We start from the raw sequence: 21,116 nt of genomic DNA on the forward strand, positions 1-21,116 counted from the left end.
GAATCGTCTGGCATTCAGAAAAAATATTACGCGTTTGGTATTGAGCTGAGAAGAGACGCAGTTTGTCCTGTACTTCAGCTAGAATGAAAAAAAGACACAAAGCTGGATTTATTCTGTGTCTTTGCTGCACAGCCGCTTCTTCTTCTCTCATTCTCTCCCCTCCCTCTCCTGTTGCTACTTCAATCATGAAACTGATCAATGATCAGCTGATCGGCTTTTCTTTCTTGTTTGTTTATCGCCCACTTTGCGCCAGAAAGAGGAAACCAGCCGATGTCGCGCTAAACAGCAGCAACATGTTTAAGCTTGATCAGCTGTTGTTAGAATTTATTTAGTATTAATTTCTAGTATCAGCTGATGTTTGCTGGAGCCACAACTGTAAAGCTGCTGGTCATGATATAGGTTTGGATATGTGGTGAGTGGGAAACATGAAGATGAAACCAGGAGATGTCCTTACTGAATCATCAGAGCTGAACAGGTGATGGAGAAACAGGTTTACCTTTTAGGTGACATGGATGAGTTGAAGGGAAGTTATGAACTGTTTCTGAGAGACAAATAACACCAGGATCCTTTTCTACGTAGCTGACAGCTGGTAACTGTGCAGGGGCGGATCTAGCAAAGTTATGCCAGGGGGCCAGGTAGGGCATTAACAGGGAGAGGGGGGCACAAAGAAATACTTTTCTTTCTTATTCTCATTTAAAATGTCTCGCTTTTAAAAAATAATTATCTGAATCTTTTGAACAAAGTTTTTATCTGACGTAAAATTTATAGAAATCATACATATACCAACAAGACAGTGTACATCACTGTCACAACAGCATTTGTTTTCATTCAAAGGCTTTATGGGTTTAATACCTGGTGGGCCGGTCTCTGGTCAAAATGCCCGATTTTTTTGTCCCAGTCCAGCCCTGCAGGTTAATACTGGCAGTGTCACTGTGCCAGCTGACTGTATTTCATCATCAGCCAGTGTTGTTCTTTATACATCAATATTACCAAAGTTTACCATAAGGCAGCATAGAAAGTATTTACTTGCTTTCAGTTTTCATTCAAATGTTAGTCTTTTCATTTGTTTCCCCACTTTTTTCCTGTTTCAAAATCAAACACCAGTTTTTGAGAAGATTATCTCCTTTTTTCAATAGGCAGATAAAGTTTTGCATTGGCTAATTTGCCAATTGTATGTTAAAAATGTTCGTATTTTAATATTCAAAAATGTTTTTGCCCAAAACACATGTGCACTATATGTCAGTAAAAATACTATGCAAATATTGCTGTCCTTGAATGCTGAGTAAACACTGACAAAGCACTGATTGTATCTCTTGTACTTCATCAACGCAGTATCTAAAAACTTTGCACCGTAGTGGTTAAAACCTCATTCTAATAAGAGTTAGAAGCGCATTTGGTTATTAGGTTTATAGGGTTATTGAATTATGTTTAACGGTTGGTAGAATTTTTTTTTTTAACATTATCTGCCAATTACATCTGCCACCCTTCTCCAAATCTGTGCCCCTACCTGGCCCCCCCCAAAAAAATTTTTCTAGACACGCCACTGGTCTTACACGCCTCTCTGCAGCTTCTCTCCTCCTGCTACCCCCCCAAAAACCCATCTCCATTGAGACTGTGTCAGCTCCCAAACAGACAAAAAACAAACTAAAAACCAGCAATAAACAACTTAAACATAAAAAATCACAAAGAAAGAACAATACAGTATCCACATCTGAACCAAAGAGTAAAACAGTGAAATGTGGATTATTAAATATTAGGTCTCTCTCCTCCAAGTCTCTGTTAGTACATGACTTAATAATTGATCAACAAATCGATTTACTCTGCCTTACAGAAACCTGGTTGCAGCAGGATGAGTATGTTAGTTTAAATGAATCAACACCCCCGAGTCATTCTAACTACCAGAAACCTCGAAGCACAGGCCGAGGGGGCGGTGTGGCAGCAATTTTTCACACCAGTCTATTAATTAACGAAAGACCAAGACAGACTTTTAATTCATTTGAAAGCCTGATGCTTAGCCTCGTCCACCCCAGCTGTAAAACTCAGAAACCAGTCTTACTTGTTATCATCTATCGTCCACCTGGGCCTTACACAGAGTTTCTCTCTGATTTCTCAGACTTTTTATCTGATTTAGTGCTCAGCTCAGATAAAATAATTATTGTGGGTGATCTAAGGAGCTTGGAAAGAAGAGCATCTGGACTTCTTTAAGTTGCTTGAAGATGTTTCACCTCTCATCCGAGAAGCTTCTTCAGTTCTAAGGGTCAAATGGTGGAGAGTCCCAGATTTAAACCCAGTGGGAGTTTCCCCACAAAGAGGGACAAAGGACCCCCTGATGATCCTCTACCTAATCACATGAGCCAAGGTATGAAAGTGGGTGTGGGTCCCAATCAGCCAGGGTTTCGGGTGAGCTCATTGTTAAACCTGGCCCCACCCTATTGTGGGTGATTTTAACATCCATGTAGATGCTAAAAATGACAGCCTCAACATGGCATTTAATCTGTTATTAGACTCAATTGGCTTCTCTCAAAATGTAAAAGAACCCACCCACCACTTTAATCACACTCTAGATCTTGTTTTAACATATGGCATAGAAACTGAACATTTAACAGTGTTTCCTGAAAACCCTCTGCTGTCTGATCATTTCCTGATAACATTTACATTTACAATAATTGATTACACAGCAGTGGAGAGTAGACTTTATCACAGTAGATGTCTTTCTGAAAGTGCTGTAACTAAGTTTAAGAATATAATCCACCCACTGTTATCATCTTCAATGCCCTGTACCAACATAGAGCAGAGCAGCTATCTGAACGCTACTCCAACAGAGGTCGATCATCTTGTTAATAATTTTACCTCCTCACTACGCATGCGACTCTGGATACTGTAGCTCCTGTGAAAACTAAGGCCTCAAATCCAAAGTCCCTGACTCCGTGGTATAATTCTCAAACACGTAGCCTAAAGCAGATAACTCGTAAGCTGGAGAGGAAATGGCGTGTCACAAATTTAGAGGATCATCATTTAGCCTGGAGAAATAGTTTGCTACTTTATAAGAAAGCCCTCCGCAAAGCCAGAACATCTTACTATTCGTCACTGATTGAAGAAAATAAGAACAACCCCAGGTTTCTCTTCAGCACTGTAGCCAGGCTGACAAACAGTCAGAGCTCTACTGAGCCAACAATCCCTTTAACGTTAACTAGTAATGACTTCATGAACTTCTTCACAAATAAAATTTTTATCATTAGAGAAAAATTACCAATAATCATCCCACAGATGTAATATTATCTACAGCTACTTTTAGTACCATCAATGTTAAGTTAGACTCTTTTTCTCCAATTGATCTTTCTGAGTTAACTTCAATAATTACTTCCTCCAAACCATCAACGTGTCTTTTAGACCCCATTCCTACAAAACTGCTCAAAGAAGTCCTGCCATTAATTAATTCTTCGATCTTAAATATGATCAACCTATCTCTAATAATCGGCTATGTACCACAGGCCTTCAAGCTGGCTGTAGTTAAACCTTTACTTAAAAAGCATCTCTAGACCCAGCTGTCTTAGCTAATTATAGGCCAATCTCCAACCTTCCTTTCATATCAAACATCCTTGAAAGAGTAGTTGTCAAACAGCTAACAGATCATCTGCAGAGGAATGGCTTATTTGAAGCGTTTCAGTCAGGTTTCAGAGCTCATCACAGCACAGAAACAGCTTTAGTGAAGGTTACAAATGATCTTCTTATGGCCTCTGACAGTGGACTCATCTCTGTGCTTGTCCTGCTAGACCTCAGTGCTGCGTTCGATACTGTCGACCATAATATCCTATTAGAGCGATTAGAACATGCTGTAGGTATTACAGGTACTGCGCTGCAGTGGTTTGTATCATATCTATCTAATAGACTCCAATTTGTGCATTCCCTATCTTGGCGCCGCGGATGGCAGCCTCGGTACTGCGCTCTCTCGCACTTTTCTTGTTTCTGTTTATTTTCTGTGCTTTTGGTCACTCAGACCACATCACTTTCTCCAGAGATGAACTGCTAAACATCAGGCAGTCATCTCACTATAGTTCTTATCCATTTTTCACAAACCCAGAAAGTTTTTTGGAGATTTTAGTTGGAGGCGCAGCAGCTCTCTGTGGCTCCTGGAGGAGACGTAGACGGGGGACTCGCGCTGGTGCGCTGGTGCGCTGATGAAACTACGTCAGCGAGGATTCCGCACGGCACTCCCCTCCATTCACCTCGCGAATATCCGCTCTCTTCCAAACAAAGTTGACGAATTACTGCTCTTAATCCGGACCAACAAGGACTTTGCACGCTCTGCTGCCCTCTGCTTCACTGAAACCTGGCTCAGTGAGCGAGTCCCAGACGCTGTCTTAAATCTGCTGGGCTTCCAACTTCACCGGGCGGACCGCGAAACAGAGCTCTCAGGGAAAACAAAGGGTGGAGTCTGCTTCTACATTAATGAAGGTTGGTGTACTGATGTCACAGTGTTACAGAAACACTGCAGCCCACACTTGGAAAGTTTTTTCATCAATTGTAAACCGTTTTATTCACTGCGGGAGTTTTCTTCCTTCATGCTGGTCGGAGTTTACATCCCTCCTCAGGCCAACGCGAACAACGCACTGTGCGAGCTGGCTGAGCAGATCACCACCCTGGAAAGGAAATTCCCGGATTCCTTTACAATTATCCTTGGGGATTTCAACAGAGCAAACCTAAACCACGAACTCCCTAAATACAGACAGCATATAGACTGCCCCACCAGGGGACAACATCGCACTGGATCACTGTTACACCACTCTAAAAGATGCCTATCGCTCTGTGCCCCGGGCAGCTTTGGGACATTCTGATCACTGCCTGGTCCATCTTATTCCAGTTTATAGGCAAAAACTCAAACGTGCCAAGCCTGTAGTCAAAACTGTGAAGAAGTGGACTAACGCAGCAAAGCAGGAACTGCAGGACTGTTTTGACTGCACTGATTGGACTGTTTTTGAAGCTGCATCTGAGAACCTGGATGAGCTCACGGACACTGTGACATCATACATCAGTTTTTGTGAAGACGTGTGTGTGCCAACAAAGACCTTTTGCACATACAACAACAATAAATCATGGTTCACTCCTAAACTCCAACATCTTCGTAAGGCCAAGAAGGACGCCTACAGAAGTGGTGACAGGGCCCTGGACAAGCAAGCCAGGAACACACTGACCAAGGAGATCACAGCAGCTAAAAGGATCTACTCCCAGAAGCTGGAAGAACGGCTCTCAGCCAACGACCCTGCATCAGGTTGGAGGGGCCTGCAGGAAATCACCAGCTACAGACGCCCCCCACCCACTGTTGAAGCAAACAAAGACCTGACCAACGAGTTAAAAACTTTCTACTGCAGGTTTGAGACGGACAGGCTCCCACGCCTCACCCTCCCGTCCCCAGAGACACTGCTTCAGACACTGACCCCCAACACACCTTCCACCTCTCCCCCCTTCACCCTCACCCTCCCCAATCCAGTCTCAACGACCACCCCCACCCTCCCCAATCCAGACCCAACGACCAACAAACTGTTCCAACTTCTACAATCTGGTAGAAGGTTCCGCATCATCCGGGCAAGGACAGAGAGACTGAAGAAGAGCTTTTATCCTCAAGCCATCCGGGCCCTAAACCAACACCCCCCCCCCCCACACACACACACACACACAAACGCCATCTCACATCATCTATAATTGACTGAGACTCTCCTCCAGACACTCAATTCCTTTAACTTCCTTTAACTTTAAATATGTTTATATTGTCCATTCTGTAAAATAGTCAGATGTCTATTCATATTAATGTACAGAATTCACCTACTGCTGCTTCTACTGCACATTCACCCAATGTATCTACTATATATATATTTATAATGTTATCCCTCTACCCCCCATGTTTTTGCACATGTCGAGGATCGTGTCAGGATACATTTCACTGTGTGTTATACTTGTATAACTATGCATGTGACAAATAAAGAACCTTGAACCTTGAACCTTGAACCACCACCCTCCCCAACCCAGACTCAACGACCACCACCACCCTCCCCATCTCAGACTCAACGATCACCCTCTCCAATCCAGACTCAACGACCTCCATCACACCTCTCACCCCCCTTTCCTCCTCCCTGAAACTCAGAATACACACTGAGGATGTGAGCCGACTATTTCAGAAACAGAAGCCCAGGAAAGCCCCCGGACCAGACGGTGTCTCACCCTCCTGCCTCAAGACCTGTGCTGAACAGCTGGCTCCCATCTTTACCCGCATCTTCAACAGATCCCTGGAGCTGTGTGAAGTTCCCTCCTGCTTCAAACGCTCCACCATCATCCCTGTTCCCAAGAAACCCACCATCACAGGACTGAATGACTACAGACCTGTCGCCTTGACGTCTGTGGTCATGAAATCCTTCGAACGACTGGTGTTAGCCCATCTGAAGGACATTACAGGCCACCAGCTGGACCCTCTGCAGTTTGCCTACTGGGCAAACAGGTCGGTGGATGATGCAGTGAATATGGGGCTGCATTACATCCTGCAACACCTCGACCGTCCGGGAACTTATGCCAGGGTCCTGTTTGTAGACTTTAGTTCGGCTTTTAACACCATCGTGCCTGAACTTCTCTCTTCCAAACTCTCCCAGCTCAGCGTGTCACCAGCTACCTGTCAGTGGATCACCAGCTTCCTGACAGACAGAAAGCAACAAGTGAGGCTGGGGGAGATCACCTCTGAAACTCGGTCCCTCAGTATTGGTGCCCCTCAAGGATGTGTCCTCTCACCACTACTGTTCTCCCTCTACACTAATGACTGCACCTCCAAGCACTCGGCTGTTAAACTCCTAAAGTTTGCAGATGACACCACCGTCATTGGCCTCATTCAGGATGGTGATGAGTCTGCATACCGGCAGGAAGTTGAGCGGCTGGTACTCTGGTGCAGTCAGCGCAATCTGGAGCTGAACATGCTTAAGACTGTAGAGATGACAGTGGACTTCAGGAGACATCCCTCAACTCTGCCCCCCCTCACCATATCAGACAGCCCTGTGTCGACTGTGAAGATCTTCCAAGTTCCTGGGTACCACCATCTCCCAGGACCTGAAGTGGGAGACCAACATCAACTCCATCCTCAAAAAGACCCAGCAGAGGATGTACTTCCTGAGACAACTGGGGAAGTACAGTCTTCCACAGGAGCTGCTGATCCAGTTCTACACTGCAGTCATTGAGTCTGTCCTGTGCTCCTCCATCACAGTCTGGTATGGTGCAGCCACTAAACAGGACAGGAGCAGACTGCAGCGGACTGTACGGGCAGCAGAAAGGATCATCGGCGCCCCCCTGCCCTCCATCCAGGATCTGTACCTCTCAAGAACCAGGAAACAGGCAGGGAAGATCATCACAGACCCCTCACACCCTGGACACAGACTTTTTGATCTGCTGCCCTCTGGCAGACGGTACAGAAGCCTGCAGACCAGGACCACCCGACACAGGAACAGTTTCTTTCCCCTCGCCATCTCCCTCCTAAATAGTTGACCTGTCACACTGCTCCCACTGCCAGACTGCAACTGCACCTTATGTACATTCTGTAGTTTTCATTCCACCTCATTCATTTCTGTATTTTATGTATATAAGTTTAGATTAGTTATTTATAGTTAGTTTACACAGCTTTGTCTATGTATATGTATGCATGTGTAATGTATATATAGATGTGTGTGTGTGTGTGTGTGTGTGTGTGTGTGTGTGTGTGTGTGTGTGTGTGTGTGTGTGTACATTGCTGTGCTTGAGAGCCACCATCTACCGGAACCAAATTCCTTGTATGTGTCTGCACATATACTTGGCCAATAAACACGATTCTGATTCTGATTCTGCTTCTTAATTCAGATCAAATTGAGGTTATTGTACTCGGCCCTGAAAATCTTAGAAATATGGTATCTAAGCAGATTCTTACTCTGGATGGCATTACCTTGGCCTCCAGTAACACTGTGAGGAACCTTGGAGTCATTTTTGACCAGGACATGTCCTTCAATGCACATATTAAACAAATATGTAAGACTGCTTTCTTCCATTTGTGCAACATCTCTAAAGTTAGAAACATCCTGTCTCAGAGTGATGCTGAAAAACTAGTTCATGCATTTATTACTTCCAGGCTGGACTACTGTAATTCATTATTATCAGGATGTCCTAAAAACTCGCTGAAAAGTCTTCAGTTAATCCAAAATGCTGCAGCAAGGGTCCTGACAGGGACTAGAAAGAGAGAGCAGATTTCTCCTGTTTTGGCTTCCCTTCATTGGCTTCCTGTTAAATCCAGAATTCAAAATCCTGCTCCTCACATACAAGGTCTTAAATAATCAGGCCCCATCTTATCTTAATGACCTTGTAGTACCATATCACCCTATTAGAGCACTTCGCTCTCACACTGCAGGCCTACTTGTTGTTCCTAGAGTATTTAAAAGTAGAATGGGAGGCAGAGCCTTCAGTTTTCAGGCCCCTCTTCTGTGGAACCAGCTTCCAGTTTGGATTCGGGAGACAGACACTATAGCTGTGTCCCAAAACGTCGGCTGCATCCTTCGGAGGACCCGGCCTTCATGGGTCTCACGGGCCGGGTCCTTCAAGACCGAGAAGGCCAGAAGTGCGAGGCTGTGAAATGGGACGGTCTAGCCTTCAGATTTGCGTCACCGCTGTGTGGGTGGAGTTTAATAAACTCGGCCGTCTGCTCCTTACTATCCAAAATATAACAGGACACTGGCGTAAATTCTCGACCGTCTCACACTTCTGTTTAATCAGTTTTCTGTTTAACGTTTATTCAGCTGTGTGAAAATCCCGGAGGAACCCACCCGATGGATTAATAAAGTTTTATTTAATCTAATAATCTAATAACTTTGATCTCAGCCAACCCGATTTACTCACGAACAAATAAAACACCGAAATAAGGCAAACAATTACATTTTTAAGTTATCCGAGTGACTTATATATCATGTTTAACCGGAGTAGCGAAAGAGCGGGGGTCTGAAAACAATGAAGCCGGGAGTCCGCTGCTCTCGCCGGCTCGAGCGACCATTGAATCCCCCGGCTTGCTATCGAGCAGGTGGGTAACAGACGTCTCCGAAAACGTTACGCACTTTTTGCAAATATGCGATGTCTTGATAAACCAAGCAGATATTTGAAATTTACACCGCCACTTTCTCGCCTGAAAATATGTTAAAAGTTTATTTTGTGACCCAGAAAGATTAATAAGACTAATTTTAAAACTTAGTAGCGGCCGCCATTGTTGGCAGCTGAAATTTGGCTGGACTGCGCTATGAATTCTGGGATATGGTGGGCCACGAAGGACACACCCAACCCATCCTTCAAATTCGGAAAATGAAGGACGATTTGTCGGCTGCATTTGAAGGAGTCGACGAATTGGGACAGCCTTCGTCGCCGGGCTGTGACGTAATCGGCCTTCAAATGCGGCCTCCGGAGGATGCAGCCGACGTTTTGGGACACAGCTTATGTGTTAATAGACCTCTCTGCATCGAATCATATCTGTTATTAATCTCTGTCTCTCTTCCACAGCATGTCTTTATCCTGTTTTCCTTCTCTCACCCCAACCAATCACAGCAGATGGCCCCGCCCCTCCCTGAGCCTGGTTCTGCTGGAGGTTTCTTCCTGTTAAAAGGGAGTTTTTCCTTCCCACTGTCGCCAAAGTGCTTGCTCATAGGGTTTTAGTTGGGTTTTTCTCTATATCTGTTATTATAGAGTATACTGTACAATATAAAGCGCCTTGAGGTGACTTTTGTTGTGATTTGGCGCTATATAAATAAAATTGAATTGAATTGAATTGAATTGACATGATCCAGAAACACCCCCATCTCCTCTGAGCTCATTTAAAGCCGACTGACACAAAGTGGAAAACAAGAGAGGCACCACCAGGTCTGTTTGGCAGCTTTCTGGAAAGGCACCCTCACGTTTTGGACATAAAGATTTTATTTGTAGAGCATCTTTCAGGACAAACATCACAAAGTGCTTCAAAACAAAAAGTTACAACAAAAGTTAAGTCAGCAGCTGAGTTTTAGTTGTTTTTTCAAAGAGACCATCGAGTCCACCGATCCCAACAGAGCTCGATAGTCTAGAAAAAGCTCTGTCTCCTTTACTTTCAGCCTCATATGATGCACAGCCAGCAGGCACTGATCACATGACTTCAGGCACCTGATCACAGGTGCTGCCTGCCCACGAAGAGCTCTGAAAGTTACAACTTGAATCTTAAATGAAAAATGGAATCGGTGGAGTCAGTGCAGCTGGGTCACTGGTGTGATGTGAGAGTACGTAGAAGCAGATGTGATGAACTAAATGCATGAACAACAGAGATTTAACATGATCACCCAAAGTGAAAGCAGGGTCAAAGGTTACCCCGAGGTTATCGAAAGGAAATCTGTCACAAACAAAGAGTTCAGTTTGTTCTTCAGTAAGTCGGAGAAAGTTGTCAGCTGTCCGACTTTTGAGTATAAGGACCTGTTCATCGTATGTTCAGCCTATGTTCCCGTTCAGATGTCAGCTTTGTCAGGGAGGACCTCGCTCATTTCAGCAAGAAAATGTTAAATGTCTTCATTTCATCAAATTCAGACTGGCAAACAATCGCAGCATGGGGCAGGTCCCTTCAGCATGCATAATCTGAAGAAAAAGAAGTAAAGATGCAGCCTATCAAATACGAGTGTGAGTGTTGCATTAGGTGGTGCAAAGCAGACTTTGTTAACCTCATGCTGAATGCACTTGTACCCAAAAAAAGCACAGGTTCAGGTTGGCCTCCTCTTTCCTGTGTGGTGCTGTCTGTGCATGCACATCATATAGAAATAACATCTTCCTCAGTGTGTGGTTGCAACACCACAGTGACCTTACATCCTAACAGCTCCGTCTAAAAACAGTCTGAAAACCTGCTTTGGTCACTTAATTGTGCATCTCGTTTAAAATATGTAAGACTGTAGATCTGCATTATCTTCATGCTGTTTCACCTCCTTTACACTCTCATATTCTCCTCTGTGTGCAGCTGTGTCATGCAGTCAATATTCAGGTTAATACTGCCATTAGTTTGTGGTCATCTGCACAGCTGCACTTTGTCATGCTGTGTTTTAAAAGCCCTTTTTTGCCCTGATCCTAGCCCTGAGATGAGGGAAACGGAGCCTGTTGCCAGGGTGACACAGTCCATGAATCTAACGTCCTCACCGTCAGGTTCAACAAACTCTCAGTTTCTCCTTCAACACCTGAAGCAGCTGTATGATGTTCATTATATCCACTCTCCCTCCTCGTGCACACGTCCACAGTATCTCATGCTTGTCTCCAAACTGCTCCACCTTAGCTCCTCCTCCTGGTCACTGCACATTCCAGCTCAGCCTCCTGTTACATCATTGCACATCTGGCTACCATTTTCTAAATCTTCCCTTTCACTCTTGCTGCTATCCTTCTGCCACAAATCCTTCCTGACACGTATCTCCACCCACTCCACCCTGCCTGCACTCTCTTCTTCACTTTTCTTGTGGATGGTTGACCCCAGGAAGTTAAACTCCTGTCTCCACCCACCTCTCCAGGCTCTCTTCCACCTGCTCCATACTGTCACTACAGAGCAGTAGGTTGTTTGTGAGTCTCCTCCACCTCATCAGTCAGCCTGTCAGTCACCACAGCAAACAAAAAGGGGCCAACCCCTGATGTAAACCCATCCCCATCTTGGAGCCACTTGTCACGCCTCCTGCACACCTCACCACGTCACGGGCACGCTGTGTCATACGTGTCCTCCACCACCCTCACATGCTTCTCTGCCACTCTGACTTCCTCATGCAGCATCACAGTTCCTCTCTTGGCAGCCTATTGTCTGCTTTCTCTAGATCCACAAAGACACAGTGAAACTCATCGTGACCTTCTCCATCAGCACTCTCGCTGTACTGCTGTTTCTCAGCATGGAGCCATACTGTGGCTCACTGATGATCCCCTCTCCTCTAACCTTACTTTTCCCCACATCTTTATGTCATGGCTCAGATCTATCCCTCTGTAGTTACAGCAGCTCTGCACATCACACTTGTTCTTGAAAATTGGCACCAGTACACTTCTTCTCCATTCCTCTCACTATTAAACAATCTGCCCACCTTTCTATTTCACCATGGTGCCCGTGTATAAGCCTTGGTCAGATTTAGGTCTTCACACTATTAAGCACCTCTACATCGACAGTTGTTTAGCTTCATTTGCTCAGCTGCAGTCTGAATTGATGCTTCCCTCTGCTCATTTATTTACAAATCAGGAATCTTGTTAAACACTCTTTCTCCCATCTGGATCAGCCCCCTGCTCATAGTGACTTTTATGATTAATGCCTAATCAGCCAGTTTACTACACTTTCTACACTTACAGCATCTACATACCACAGCAGAGATGCTTGGGTTAAGGACTTGGAAGTAGAGATATCAGAAGCCTGATGGGCCAATGGAATGCCAGATTACAACTCATACAGTTCAAAGTCCTCCATCGTTTGCATTTCTCTAAAATGAAGCTTGGCAGTATTTGTCCATTTATTTCCTCATTGTGTGATAAATGCAAAGCACTAGAAGGAACCCTCCACCTTTTCTGGTCCTGCTCTACACTCAGGAGTTTCTGGGAAGAGATATTTACTATCCATAACCTGATTTATGACTTAAGAGTAAAGCCAGATGGTATAGTTGCAGTGCTAAGCTGCTCCCCAACCTCATTGGCACTCTGATGCCTTCAGAAAGCCTTAATGTTTGGTATGATTGTAGCTAAAAACTTGTTCTTAGAGCCTGGAATCACATCTCCTCCCATGTTTGGCATGTTTGTATATTGAAGAGGTTCATTATGACCCTCACTTTAAATTTGCTGAGATCATATTAACATAATTTGACTGCACTTGGTGTTTATGTGAAACCACACCTCTGCTGGACCCTGACTCCTTCCTGGACTTGTTCCCCGCATCTTCTGGACTCTGTGAACTCTCTAACTTCACACAGCAGGTCATCTTCTTCAGACTCCAGCATTTCTCCTGTACTTTTGATGTGGACTGACTAAGCTGTGTGGGGTTTGTATGTGCTTGGATGTTGTTTTTGAATTTCTTTCCTTTGTCTTGTGTGATTTTATGTAATTTTGAACTTTAAATCTTATAAATAAACATTAAAAAACTGCCCTTTCTTCTAGACATCTCCATGCCTCCAGAGGTACGTCATCTGTCCACCTGCCTTTCGTCTTCATAGCTGCGTTCGTCCTTCATCCTTACTAATCCTCTAAACTTTCTTATTCACTAACCTTCCTCGCTCTTTTGTTTTCTTCATTCATCAGATCCTGATGAATGTTAACTGTATGAGACGGGATCAGTCAGGGCCCAGGTTAGCAAGAGTGATTAGAATTGATGGGTTTATGATGGCACACATTAGCAGCGGCTGTGTAACGTCTGAACGGTGAAATGCAGCAAACATCCTCGACCGAGGAGTAAAAACCTACCTGTGATGACCACTAGCTTAAAGTGGCTAAATGTCTTCCTTCTCTCATGATCTGTCAGTAAATGATTCTACTTATAAAATAATGTCACATATAAAGCTAGTGACTCCATGTACTGATGTGCTATTATTCTGTAATCAAATTGTGATGCCACTGTGGGGATTGTACAGCAAAAATGACAAATTAGGCAAACCTAAAACATAATTCCTGCTAGTTTACTCGATTTAATGTTCACTGCAAAGGGCACTCAGACTGTTTTATATCGAGTTATCTTACAGTTTTATGGAGAACAGCTATAAAAGTTTTACTATGACACAGCTTGATGACAATGAGTTTTAGTGTCTGTGTTATCAGGATGATGAGGCCCATCTCATCTGATACATGTGGTTGCTTAAAAAGTAACAACCTTAAAGAGTAAGGATGTATTTGTTTAAAACATATTTGTGAATAATCATAAACTATATTCTGACACGACACATCACTGAGTTCAGAAGAATGAGAATTACAGAGCGGGTTTCATGACGATCACTTTCATGGCCCTTTGTAAGATCTCTGGAGTTAAAGTCTTTAGGATGTGTGTGTCCAAGTCTCTAATTATTCAGTTATGAACTTTTTGTTTGTTTGTTTTTCATCTGTTGAGTCAAAGTCCCAGATTATCAAATTAAAAAAAAGTGGACTGGCCCTTCACAACCTGGATTTCGCTGGAATGATTCACGGGACACACCTGAGGAGAAAAACCATACAGAAAGAGTGTTTGTATGAAAGGGTGTGAGTGGGTGAATGAGGCATGTTGTAGAAAAGGCTTTGAGTGCTCAAGCAGAGAACATAAGCACTGTATAAGATCCAGTCCATTTAATACCTACTGTAGTAAATGCATGGAATATTTTTCCTGTTTATAGTCGTTCATCCTCGATGTTATGGGTAAAAACACTTAGTTACAACTGAGCAAGCAGCAGTTTAGTGTACATACAATATTTTGCCACATTACCTTTGTGTATGCAGAGCTCAAATTACAGCAGTGACAGACATGAGACTGTGTGTGTGTGTGTGTGTGTGTGTGTGTGTGTGTGTGTGTGTGTGTGTGTGTGTGTGTGTGTGTGTGTTTGCTGGATTTAACATTCACTGGAACTGTAACAGTGTCATACTAAAACATCCCTCATTAGAATTCAACTAAAGAGTTCAGCACCTGCTCAGTGAAGCATTTTCATATGCTATGCTTCACCTGAGCTGAGGGGAAGTCAGCTGCTGGAATAGCCCCGTGAAGAGCAATGATGTGCATGAGGCCTTCAAACCACTTCCTGTCTGTTGGTTAGTCTACAGGAAGTCACATGATTGTTGCATGCTGCACAGACCTGCTTTGCGCTCTAATTGTGCTGTGTGTGTGAAGAAGAGCAGAGAATCAGTGATGGGACAGGCATATCGCCGGCTCACTTCTTCTTTATTCCTAGAAATAAAATGTGCACACAAAGAGAGAGAGATGATGGCTGAATATAGTAAATGAGCAAAGCTGTGATGTGTAATCTTTACTTGCACAGGGCCATCTTATATATGCTGAAAGAAAAACAAGTTACGATGCACAAATCTGGCTTGACTTATATGATTTAATTTAATTCATGCAAATCCAGATTCTTCATTTTTACACACAAATGTATTAAGATGTTGCATTAAATGTCAAATTAATAGAATGCAATGATATTCAAGTCACTTGAGGCCTGAATTCAATTGATAAAGGCGCCAAAACCGCATGAAAATGATGAAAGGGAGATCCCCATCACTGCATGGCAGCTCCTGTTCTGGTTTTGTTAGCATCTGGTAACCAAGGAGACCAAAGGAAAAACCTGCTCATGTTGGGCTCTTTCATATGTTTCTGATTCACAGTGCAACAACAAAATAAGGATTTGGTTTTATATGTTTCAGCATTACTGATCTTTTCACTGATGTTCAAGTTAACGGTGCCACGAGTACCAATGCAACTCCATTCAGCTCAGTAACAGATTGATTATCTTTATTCACTTTTGCTAATCTAACCTGCTGTTTATAGCTTCAGCATCTTGATAACGAAAGAGGAACAACAGCATTTCCAGCTAAGAGCACTTAGACACTCGGCATGTTAAAGTCAAAGGCCATAGTACTAGTAACTAATAATTTGGAGATTTGCAGAGTTCATGCTTGTTTCAGTAATGTGCATTGCTTAATCTGAAGGGTTAGAGCAATGGAGCTGCTCTTGTCCTCCCATCTTTGTAAGCACTGCGCCGCTGTCATTTCTCTGGCAACCTACCAAGCATGCTTCAAAGTTAAAACAAAATTAATATCAGCAGCAAGAATTAGTACCAGAGCAGTGACCTTAGTTACATGTTATCTTCTCCTAACATAGGTTTGGTTGTCCAAAGCCACTCTTATCAAAGAGGAGGCCTATTGTCATTGTGCCCAGCCCCGGGTCACAGATAACTCTGTGAGAAAGGAGAAGAGCCAAGTTTTTACTGAGTTTCGGGAAAACAATGCTCTTAACAAAAAAACACGACATCCCATGAACACGATAGCTTGCGACCAGAGAGTGATAGGAGCTTTAGGTCAAAGGTGAAAGTACAGGAAGTGCCGGGAGTCTCTCAAGGCTGTTACAGTGCTGACAGCAAGGACAGGCCATATGGATGTGGGCTATTAGGCCTTCCTTACATACTACTGCATCATTGAAACTGACACTGCAGTCTGGAGTCACCATCCTCTGTAGCCTCAATCAGCGTGGTGGATCCGAGCCGTGATGAGAGATGGTGGGGTTGGGGGAATGTTTTGGCTACACAAACTTGGAATAATGCGCCACAAACATTTTGGCAAATCTGACAACATCTTTGTATGGTTTGGCACTGAGGCTGAGGGTGTGGACCTCTGCTCACACGGAGCAGCTAATTAATGACTGAATGGTAATTTGGGCCTAATTTGTGCCGCTAAATTGTTCCCATAACATTCCTTTGAAATATGAATTCTCAGCCTACTGAAAGTGGAGCTATGTGCTAAATACATTATTGTAACACAACATTGAATGTTTTCATGTCAAACATTGGCTTTGTACAGGCAGAAGCAGGGTACTCATATAAAACAAAGAAACCCCCAGAAGTTTATTTCAGATCAAATTAAAAGAAAAAATGTAAAAGTCAGTAAAAGTAGTGCGCCAAATAGCAATGACTGTAAAACCGGCTGTCTAGTATTATTTAGATCCCTTCTGAGCCATCAGGGCCTGAACATGGGACCTCCAAGGATGTGCAGGGTCGTCTGGGATTGCAGGCGCCACCAGCTTGTTCCAGTGCACAGCATGGACTGGAATCTGAGGAATTTGGAGCCAGTGTGACCGATGATTTCTGTCATGATAACTGGGCTGTTCCTGAGCAGTTTTTGCAGTTTGGGAATATCATCCTGCCAGGTGAGGCTGTGCTCCCATATGATTTTTTTTCCCATCATAAAATGTTATTTGGAGGAAAAGTGACAGACTGACATCCCACAGTGTGATACATAGCCTGATTACAAACCAGAAAGTGCTTTAAAAGTGAGTACTGTGAAACAAACACTGCACAAATGGAGAGAGGCCCAGGCTGTGGTGATGTCATGCTATGTGCCTAAACCACTAAGAAGCTTCACTGCTGCATTCTGCACTTGGTGGAGGTGATAGTGAGCCAGAAAAGAGGAAGTCGCAGCTGTTAAGACTGATGTGGGGAAAAAATAACCCAAATATTATTTGCCGTTGCATTCATGACACAGAAGAACAAAGTGTGTGTGTGTGGGGGGGGGTCCTTTGGAATGATCCACAGAAATCGATTTTGAGACGAGCTCCAACCTCTTGTCATTACTTTAAGGGTTAATTTTCAGCATGATGAAACATGAGTAAAACAGACAAAGTTGTTGTCTTTTTAAGGTGAAATTTCCTCTTTTTTTCTCCTTGACTGACGACAATTCAGACGAAACACAAACAGGAAATGTTGATGGGTCTGGAAGACAATCATTTTGACAGTACGCTCACACATTCAGGCCGATCATTTTCAAAACGAGGGTGCCTGCTTTTCATTTCAAACGTGTGTGTTCATCACACGTGTCATTATGTTTGCGCTAACCTAATCTTTGCATACGACATCTCTGTAATGTCTGCATGGTCAAGCTAAGGAACAGTTTGAGGTGCTCCAGTAGCCTGCACCTGTAATGTTGGGATCTGAAGATGGAGGATGAAAAACTCTCTGCCACAGTATTAATGTATTTATTCACTTTGTCGCAGGAGAAGTGAACCTCACTCATGTGAACCAACAATTGTTTTCATTACTGACTAATCAATAAAAATGGCATTTTTGTATAATATCGCACCTGCTCTTATCTCAGAGTGTGCCCCTCTAATCACTTTTTCAAAAATCCACTGAACATAAAAAACTCAGTTAAAAATAAATAAATAAATCATTTAAAATTAGTAGCAGAACCTCTCTTCCTAGCTTCTGTGGTGAATGTGCGTCTTGGTTGAAATGTTTGGGCTTCCCTTAAGGAGGACTGCGTTTGGCTGTTCGCTTCAGGAAAGGCAGCTCCACTACATTTTTGTGGGTCCTCTTTATTTCAGGGCACTGAAAATCCGTCGCCACCTTTCACCCCTTTAGCGCCGGCATTGTCGAAACTTCTTTGAGTTTATTATAGGTTTTGGTCAGACTTTTGGCCCCTGAGCTGGTTTGGCTCCCCACATGGGACATTCCTGTCGAGCAGCCCCTCCCTGGAAGTCTCTCAGTGCGCAGACTCGCGGCTCTCCGCTGTCAGGGCAAGGCAGACTGACAGTATGGCGGCGGGGTGCAGCTGGAAGGATGCTACTGTCGCCCGTGATGTGTCTGCTGCCGCCAGGATGTAAATGGACTATTGACGGCACAAAGAGCAGAGGATTTAGCGCGAAAGGCCGGTCACCGTGAGCCTCCAAGATGGCCAGGCTCGCCGACTACTTTGTTGTGGTCGGTTACGACCTCGAGAAGCGAGGTGGGTGTTTGAGTTAGCCAGCCCTGCTAGCTTTAACGGCGTATTATTAGCTGTGGGCAAACAGGAGGAGGGGAGGGAGGCGGGGACGGGCCAGGCCGCCGTTCACAACTAACCGACTTGGGCGCTGTCAGTTGGCTGCTAGCCCTCAACTTTAGACCGGGGTGCGCAGGCCTCACGGGATTAGTGTAGCTGAATGCGAGGCTGTCAGCCGGTGTGTCACATTTGTGACTGTAGAAGAAGCTGCTTACAACCGCCAACTTCCAATGGCGTTTTAGCTTCGGGAAAACAAACTGCCTCACTCCGTTGACAGAAAACTTGGGCTAACTTCATTTGCTAAGAGCTAACGTTAGAAGGACTAGAGTTGAGGGGGCTTTCAGTTTGCTCGGCTGAGACCTAAGACGGATTTATTCACCCGCATCTTGCCCGCTCTCTCTCATTTGCAAGCCTTAGAAGTGGCGTTTTGGGAAAAATGAATTTTTTTCAGGGGTAGCTTACCACAGGATGTGACAGCGACAGTCAGTGTTGTTGTGGCTGCAGGGTCCTGAATAGCCACGCTGCGTTGATGTCCACCTGGACTTGATCTAATCACTTTAATAGTACAAATCGATGCTTCTCCTTGCCGCAATTGCTTATTGTTTTCTTTGTGTGTGTTTTGTCTGGATTAACCTAGATGGCTTTGCCCCTCCCTTGAGCCCCCTCGGACCGGAGCTGTGTTCCCTTGCGTTGCTGGGACGGGGTTTGGACCGTTATCTGAGCCCCCCCCTTCAGCCTGAGCCTTGGCCTAGATCTGTGCAGTATAATGGCCCGTTTAATCATGAAATATTCAGCTCGCCTATCCAACGGAAGCATGCAACTTGTAACGTGGTTGTCTTTTATTTAGAGTGATTTTTTTTCTTTTGCTTATGATTTATTCAGAAGAGGCAAATTGTAACATGACGAGGCCCGTGTGGCTAAAAGCAGGCTCTGGACTGGCTTTTAGTATTTTATATTTGTATTTTATTGTACAGCACTTTGGTCAGCCTCGGTTGTTTTTAAATGTGCTTTATAAATAAACTTGACTTTTATCGTGATGCTGGGGTGGCCTACATCCCCTTTTCTGACACATGAATACATTTATTGCATCTTGTATTTTTCTTCCAGAAGGGGGGGAATACAGGATGTTATAACGTGGACGCTGCAAGCGCTGCAGAAACTCCCCTTCCTGTGCTACAGTGCCTGAATGCATTGCAGAGCAGAACATGCCAGTAAAAAGCATCTGGGAAGCAGACATTAAAGCCACGGTGGCTTAATGGATCAAACGCTCCGTGCCTCATAAAAACCAAACACTTTGAGGGTGATGATGATGTTTGGTGTGGCTACACTAATGTTGCCTTTCTAGAGCACCTTCAGTCCCTGCTAGGTTTCAGGCTGAAGGCGTTGTTGTTGTGGTAAACGTCCCCGTTTGCAACAAGGACGGTTTTCGCCTTCATCCACGTGCTCGGTGGGCCCATCATCTTCTAGTTTCACCTGGTTCCAAATGCAAAGCTTCCACTGTTGTTTATTTGGAGATTTCTGACTTTACATGTATTTATGCAGTATTACTTTGCTTTCTACCAATGCTCCAACTACAGTGTGCTGGCATTAACTGATTGTAATGAAAAGACTTGGCTTCGCATCAACATTGAAAGGTCCTCGAGTATAAGAATACCAGGAATTCTGCAGTACAGTGGCGTTTCCTCCCGTGGCTAAATATTTCATGCATCCTGTCTACGTGTGTGCGTGTGTGTGTGCTTGTGTTAGTTGGGTGGTTGCTGCTTGTCACTCAGTTAGTGGAATGTTTTGCAAGCGTGGGCACTGACAGGTTGTGGGGCTGACATCATCACTGCTCATCTGCCTCTTAGAGGAACCATGTGGGTGTTTACAAACACGACGTCCATCTGTCAGATTTTTTGTGTCCCTTTGCTGACTTTTAAACGGATGCGAACCCAGAGGGAAAAACCTGAACCTTCATCCCTCTGTTTATCTGGGAACTGTTCTGCTCAGCTAAGATGCCGCCTTAGACAATCCGTCGAGCCTTACTTAGAGCCAAGATGGCTGCCTGCGGCTTGGGAAGAGTTTGCAGTTGTCGCAGGTGTGGTTGTCCTAGAGAGGGTCTCTTGAAAAACTCAGCATGTCACAGTGTTTTGACAGCGGTGTGCCGAGTTGGTGACCAATTGGATTCACAGTCTGAGGACCAAACAGGAAGTTCAGGCGAAGAAGTCCCGAGAGAGACTTATGTTTAGAGTGAGAATCCATATTGTCCCCCAGTGTGTGTCTGAAAACCAGGAAAGAGGCGTGTTTGGTTTGAGCCTCTGTGAGTTGGTCTCATTCAAGACTCACAAACACACAGGCTCTGTTGTAGTTCGTCTGTGCGCCTTTGGCACTCAGTTTGAGGGTGTTGGTCATTGTGGCGGCCCTAAACAGAATGTAGGATGGCTGTTTGGAGGCTGGAGTGACAGCTCTGGCAGCCAGCCTCCTTTTACGCACAAAAACATCTCCACAGCTTGCAGTCAAGAAAGGAGGACACGGAGAGGGGCACAGAGGGGATAACCGAGCATGAATCGGGGCTTGTGTGTGTCATGGTGTCTCTGTCACTGTCATACAGTCTGACCGTCATTGTAGAGTTGTGACACTGCTAACAGGACGTCAGTGGCATC

General features: G+C 44.4%; 1 protein-coding gene across 4 annotated transcripts in view; it reads left to right on the forward strand.

The window, feature by feature from the left end:
* Nucleotides 1–17,906: 17,906 nt before the first annotated feature.
* The window catches only part of sbf1 (SET binding factor 1), a 55,027-nt gene continuing 51,817 nt past the window's right edge, over nt 17,907–21,116 (forward strand). For 2 of the 4 annotated variants that reach the window (XM_031736087.2, XM_039600849.1), the window contains exon 1: nt 17,908–18,441. In XM_031736087.2, coding sequence (XP_031591947.1) covers nt 18,387–18,441 — 55 coding nt within the window. In that variant the 5' untranslated portion in view covers nt 17,908–18,386. Of the gene's footprint in view, nt 18,442–21,116 lie in introns of all 4 variants that reach the window. The other 2 variants (XM_031736086.2, XM_031736088.2) reach the window with 2 other exon arrangements.

This window comes from Oreochromis aureus, linkage group 17, assembly GCF_013358895.1.
Source record: "Oreochromis aureus strain Israel breed Guangdong linkage group 17, ZZ_aureus, whole genome shotgun sequence".
Lineage (NCBI taxonomy): Eukaryota > Metazoa > Chordata > Actinopteri > Cichliformes > Cichlidae > Oreochromis > Oreochromis aureus.